Source organism: Acartia tonsa, chromosome 15 (genome assembly GCF_053477335.1).
Source record: "Acartia tonsa isolate MP-2025a chromosome 15, ASM5347733v1, whole genome shotgun sequence".
In the NCBI taxonomy this organism is placed as follows: domain Eukaryota; kingdom Metazoa; phylum Arthropoda; class Copepoda; order Calanoida; family Acartiidae; genus Acartia; species Acartia tonsa.
The window spans coordinates 7,523,989-7,531,488 of NC_137274.1; the positions used below are offsets into that span (position 1 = coordinate 7,523,989).

Below are 7,500 nucleotides of genomic sequence, written 5' to 3' on the forward strand. Positions count from 1 at the left end.
ATGTAACTTTTCCACACACTATATAATTTTTTCACACACTATGTAACTTTTTCACACACTATATAACTTTTCCCCACACTATGTAACTTCTGCCCACACTATGTAACTTTTTTCCACACTCTATAACTTTCCTACACTAAGTAACTTTTCCCCACACTATGTAACTTTTCCCCACACTTTGTAACTTTTTCCACGCTATGTATTTTTTCCTATGCTATGTAACTTTTCCACACACAATGTAACTTTTTCACACATTATATAACTTTTTCACACACTATGTAACTTTTTCCCAAACTATGTAACTTTTTTCCACACTATGTATTTTTCCCAAAACTATGTAATTTTATTTACATGCTATGTATTTTTCCCCCATTTTGATGTTTATTTTCCATGTGATATAATGTTTAGGAGACTCGAACCCTGCGCCTCCATCTGAAGATTCACAACTCAGAGTATCCAGAGCAGTGTGGGGTGTGCAACAAAGTTTTCAGAACTAAGTGGCAGGTGATTAAGATTAAGATTTCTCATATTCATTTGAATCCGGTGGATAGAAACCGGTTCTCATCCATACAAAAAAACTATGTCTAGCATCATATTTTATCCAGCTTTCTAAGAATATAGAAATGTACAATCATTAGATTAAAACCAGTTTTTTAGTTGTGCCTTCGGTACCTCAGGGATAAAAAAAAACTGTTTTTAATCTTATGATTGTACATTCTATATCCGCGGAAAGCCATTTATAATACGATGCGAGAAATAACTATTATTATTCTTGGGTGTTACATGCGTAAAAAAAAACAATAATAAATGAATTAAATGAATATTATACATTTATATATACAGTTAAATTTTATTGATATGGTTAATTTATACAAAAAAATCTCTTCCCAAATGGCAGTTTTCTAAAAGGTAGGAAGAATGCAGTAATGTGTATTCACACATTGTCTTCATACAGGCTACACAGGAGGGTTTGTCATTACATAAAATGAACAGGATGTCTGTGTGTATGTACCAAAGGACCTTGCTCATTGTTGAACCGATAATGTTCTCCTTTACAGTGAAGGTTTTCATTGGTCTTGGGGAGGTGTATAAGTATTTTGGGAAAGCATACCATCCCCCTCCCAAGAGATATCACCCCTAGAAAAAAATTACCCAGCACTTCCCCCAAAATTGTGTTACTTTTTTTAAATGGGGGTTGGAGAGGTCAACTCACCTGATATAAATCGATTTGTTTATTTATCTCTATTCAAATTTGCTGATAAAAATGTAGAAATTTTCACAATGAAAAATAACATTAATTCATTTGATTAGAATCCCATTGAGGAGGTATTGAAATGTAAACTACACTGGTACCCAAAGTTTTATTCCTTGGCTATTATTAATTTTTAAAAGCAAAGCTTTTCTATAATTAGGGTCGGTCCGTCCGTCCGTACGTCCGTCCGTCCGTACGTACGTCCGAGATAGAGAGCTTTTATTCCTTAATTTAGGCATGTTAGAATTGTCCTATCGATTTCAAACTTTGCATGATGATTCCTGTAGTAGTTAGGTACGATTTAGAAAGCATAGCAACTCTATAATCATTACCAGAATGTCCGTATGTCCATTTTAAACATGTTGATTTTTTTACTTTTTTAACAACAAATTTTTATGTGATCTAATTATCCGTTTGATCTGATTTTTGGTATTTTGATTCCTGGAACAACAAAGAACAATATTATAAGCGAAGCAACTCTATAATCAATTCCTAAAAATGTAAGTATGTCCATAAACATTATCCTGTATCAAGTAGTTTTTCAAAAAATTTACCTTTCAATTTTGCTTCGAATCTTATACTTTTACATTCTGATTATTCAGTTTAGACACTATACAAATGTTAATGTCCGTTTGTACTACCGTTTCATTGCTTCGCTTTTATGGATGTTGTCATCCTTGTTTTTTAATGTTTGGTAACAAATCAATTAATACCCAATAATCATTGAGGATGTTTATCAATTTATTGTTCATTGTCTTATTCTCCAAGATTCCTGGTGAAATCAATGTCCATCGTTGTAAACAATTCAAATGTCATTTGCATCAAATGGGACATAGGCCACGGCAAGTGACTTCTTGCATCATATTATAAACAGCTTTCCGCAGATATAAAATGTACAATGCCTGAGATGCTTAAGGCACTTGTTTTAATCTTACATTTTTATATTCGTAGAAAACTGGATATATATTATGCTAGACATAACTTTTTCGTATGGATGAAAACCGGTTTTAATCCACCAGATATTGATTAGTTTCCAATATATATGAGAATAGTAATTTTCAGTATGGCTTCGAAACCGATTAATAACCGCTGGATTAGAACTGGTTGTCAGCCATACTGAAAAATCATGTTTAGCATTGTAATAGAGACAATTTTCCACGAATATTAAAATAAAAATATTAAAACTGATACCAGTCTTGTAAGCATGGGCCTTCGGCCCCCAGGGTCTATCAAAAAAAGTATTAATTATTAATTTTAATTTCCCCGGAAAGCTGTATATAACCCCATTTGATAAATATACCCATTATCCTATTTTTGTAATTTTGATCTTTGGATTTAGGCTATTTAAAAAACTTAATGAACCGACCATTCAAAATTCAATAAGAGTCCCCAACTTTGTTGAGGCAACGAATAAAGGAACGTTATTATAAAACTTTGGGTACTAGTGTAAAAAACAGCCAAATGTCCCCTTTCCCTTCCTGAAAATATCTTCTTTTTTTAACCTTTATGTAAAAATCATTATTTCAAAGACAAAAAAATGTTGTTTTGATTTTCTGTTTGCAAACAAGGTAGGAAAAAAGTAATAGTTATTTCTTGCATCGTATTATAAACAGCTTTCCGCGGATATAAGGTGTACAAATATTAGATTAAAACCAGTTTTTTGAGATCTTAAAGGCACAGGCTAAAATTACTGGTTTTATTCTTATGATTGTACATTTTTATATTCATAGAAAACTGGATATAATACAATGCTAGTTATCATTTTCTCGTATGGCTGATGTTAATGTCGTGTGGGTGAGTTGCACCTGGACTGAATAGTCAACTTGTCAACTCAAGGCCAGACTCTTGGTCCTTCACCTCATACCCGTGGTACAGTACATTACAGACAACCAACCCTTTGATTGCACGATCTTTGTCTGGAGATCCTAACTGTGCATGGTAGTGAGTTGCACCTGTTTGGGGCCAAGGCATTCCCCCTACTCAAACTCTTTGATGTCCTGTGCCGAACAGAGCAGGTAGGTACCATTTTTAACGTCTTTGGTATGACGCGTTCTTGTATGGCTAAGAACCGGTTCTAATCCACCAGCTATTAGTCGGTTTCGAATGAATATGAGAATTAGATTTTAGGTATAAATATAATATCGTATCTTATATTTTATGGACCCTAAGATAGATTTATTTATATGTTGTTAATATAAATCATGCTATCAATCAATCTATCTATCAATCTATCTATCAATCTATCTATCAATCTATCTATCAATCTATCTATCAATCTATCTATCAATCTATCTATCAATCTATCTATCAATCTATCTATCAATCTATCTATCAATCTATCTATCAATCTATCTATCAATCTATCTATCAATCTATCTATCAATCTATCTATCAATCTATCTATCAATCTATCTATCAATCTATCTATCAATCTATCTATCAATCTATCTATCAATCTATCTATCAATCTATATATCAATCTATCTATCAATCTATTTATCAATATATCTATCAATCAATTTAACAATCTATCTATAAATCCATCTATCAATCTATCTATTAATCTATATTAACAATATATATTTATCTATCAATCTATCTATCAATCTATCTATAAATCTATCTATAAATCCATCTATCAATCCATCTATCAATCTATCTATAAATCAACCTATCAATCTATCTATCAATTTATTTATCAATTTATCTTAACAATATATCAGCAATCTAGCAATCAATCTATCTATCAATCTTTTTGTCAATATCTATCAATCTATCTATATATTAATCAGTCTATCAATCTATCTATATATTAATCAGTCTATCAATCTATCTTAAAAATATATCAGAAATCTAGCAATGTAACAATCATTCTATCCATTAAACTATCTTTTAATCTATCTATCAATCTATCTATCAATCTATCTATCAATCTATCTATCAATCTATCTATCAATCTATCTATCAATCTATCTATCAATCTATCTATCAATCTATCTATCAATCTATCTATCAATCTATCTATCAATCTATCTATCAATCTATCTATCAATCTATCTATCAATCTATCTATCAATCTATCTATCAATCTATCTATCAATCTATCTATCAATCTATCTATCAATCTATCTATCAATCTATCTATCAATCTATCTATCAATCTATCTATCAATCTATCTATCAATCTATCTATCAATCTATCTATCAATCTATCTATCAATATATCTATCAATCTACCTATCAATCTATCTATCAATCTATCTATCAATCTATCTATCAATCTATCTATCAATCTATCTATCAATCTATCTATCATTCTATATATTAAACAGTCTATCAATCTATCTTAAAAATATATCAGAAATCTAGCAATGTAACAATAATTCTATCCAGTAAACTATCTTTTAATCTATCTATCAATTCATCTATTTATTAAGTTGAAGCAGCACCTGATGGACCATGGAGGGTCACGCCCCTACCCCTGTCCTGAGTGCTCCTTCACTTGTAAGACTAAACAGCAGCTTAATGAACACAGGAGAAAACATTCAGTAAGTAGTTTAATAGATGGATAGATCCTTAAATTAATCGATAGATAGATAAATCGATAAATAGATCAATTGATAGATAGATCTATCAATAGATAGATCAATTAATAGATAGAACATTTTATAGGTAGATCAATCAATAGATAGATAGATCAATCAATAGATAGATGGATCATGCCCCTACCCCTGTCCTGAATGCTCCTTCACTTGTAAGACTAAACAGCAGCTTAATGAACACAGGAGAAAACATTCAGTAAGTAGTTCAATAGATGGATAGATCCTTAAATTAATCGATAGATAGATTGATCTATAGAGAGATAAATTGATAGATAGATTGATCGATAGAGAGATCAATCAATAGATAGATCAATCAATAGTTAGATTGATCAATAGATAGATAGATCAACAGATATATAGATCGATCGATAGTTAGATCGATCGATAGTTAGATCGATCGATAGATAGATAGATCGATAGATAGTTAGATCAATCAATAGATCAATTGATAGAGAGATCAATCGATAGATAGATTAATTGATAGATAGATCAATAGATAGATCAATCGATAGATTGATCGCTCGATAGATAGAACAATCGATAGATAGATCGATCAATAGATAGATCAATCAATAGATAGATAGATAGGTAGATTGAAAAATAGATAGATGGATCATGCTCCTACCCCTGTCCTGAGTGCTCATCTACATGTGAGACTAAACAGCAGCTTAATGAACATAGGAGAAAACATTCAGTAAGTAGTTTAATAGATGGATAGAACCTTAAATTAATCAATAGATAGATAAATTGATAGTTAGATTGATCAATAGAGAGATCAATCAATAGATAGATTGATCTATAGAGAGATCAATCGATAGATAGATCAATTGATAGTTAGATCGATCAATAGATTGATCGCTCGATAGATAGAACAATCGATAGATAGATCGATCAATAGATAGATCAATCAATAGATAGATAGATAGGTAGATTGAAAAATAGATAGATGGATCATGCACCTACCCCTGTCCTGAGTGCTCCTCTACATGTGAGACTAAACAGCAGCTTAATGAACACAGGAGAAAATATTCAGTAAGTAGTTTAATAGATGGATAGATCCTTAAATTAATCGATAGATAGATTGATCGATAGAGAGATAAATTGATAGATAGATTGATCAATAGAGAGATCAATCAATAGATAGATCAATCTATAGTTAGATTGATCAATAGATAGATAGATCAATAGATAGATAGATCGATCGATAGTTAGATCAATCAATAGATAGATAGATTGATAGATAGATAGATTGATAGATAGTTAGATCAATCTATAGAGATATCAATCGATAGATATATCAATCGATAGATAGATCAATCAATAGATAGATCAATTGATAGAGAGATCAATCGATAGAGAGATCAATTGATAGATATAACATTTGATAGATATAACATTTAATAGATAGATCAATTGATAGATAGATTGATAGATCTAAAGATAGATAAAACAATCAATAGATAGAACATTCGATAGATAGATAAATTGATAGATATATAGATAGATATATCAAAAGATTGATTGATAGATTGAATGATAGATACATTGAGAGATAGATTGATAGATGTATTAAGTGATTGATAGACCAATAGATTGATCAATAGATTTATAAATAGATTGGTAGATATTTGAGGAATTGATTGAATGTTAGGTAATAGGGTAGAATTACAGAAAGATTAATATGTAGACCGATAGAGAGATAGATAAGAAGATCAATTGAAAAATTAAAAGATTGCTCATTCTTACAATCTGACCGACTGGTATTTTTAAAAGGGTTAGTCCATTGAATATGCAAAAAATTAAAGAATGACAACATCCATAAAAGCGAAGCTCTAAAATCTGACGGTAGGAAAAACGAACATTAAGTCATGTATTGTGTTAAAACTTGTATTGAAAGCTTCGTTTTTTTAAGACCTAAATAGCTTAAACTTTAGCTCTAAAAATCTTCGGTGTTAATAGAGGTAAAAAAAATATTTTCATATCTACTTATGTGGAATACTATGGAGAACAAGGACATATGCATTTTTTTATAATTCATTGAGAAATAAGGGCTGCAGATGCTTAAAAATACTTTTTTGAGGGTCATGCTGTATATCTATCAATTTATCTTCTATCTTTCCAAAAAGATATATATTTGTTGCGCTACTTGTTAAAAAATTTGTTGACATCGTCCTTGCAGCAATGTACAGTGTCAAAAGCTTTCCTAAGGTCTAAACTTAAATTTATCAAATCTTTAGAAAAATGCATAATTCTGGAATTTTAATAAGATGAGGAAATAGGGAATTTTATACTCATATAAGTAGTGCAACTAACATAATAATTATACAAAATCTACACCAAAATATCTTTAAACAGCGTATAGTGTCCAATAAAAAATGACGTCATACGATACAAATGACCAATGATAGGCCAGTTTATATTGTAATCGACCAATGGTAAATTGTATTTTGGCCTATCATTGGTCATTTGTATCATATGACGTCGTTTTTTTTATTGGACACTTTACTCTGTTTCATCTATCTTAAATAGTAAACGAGAAAAATATGTTTCCCAATTCGGTTTCTTAGGTGGATAGACAATTCAAATTATAGAGTAGCTTCCCTACTACAACTACATTATTCCCCCAAATGCCCTGACAGACAGACA

General features: G+C 30.6%; 1 protein-coding gene across 2 annotated transcripts in view; it reads left to right on the top strand.

Annotated features, from left to right (window-relative positions):
- The window catches only part of LOC145307187 (uncharacterized), a 44,694-nt gene that overhangs the window by 17,755 nt on the left and 19,439 nt on the right, over positions 1 to 7,500 (top strand). For both annotated transcript variants that reach the window (XM_080149546.1, XM_080149547.1), the window contains exons 5-6: positions 409 to 504; positions 4,690 to 4,800. In XM_080149546.1, the coding sequence (XP_080005672.1) occupies positions 409 to 504; positions 4,690 to 4,800 (207 nt within the window). The remainder of the gene's footprint in view (positions 1 to 408; positions 505 to 4,689; positions 4,801 to 7,500) is intronic.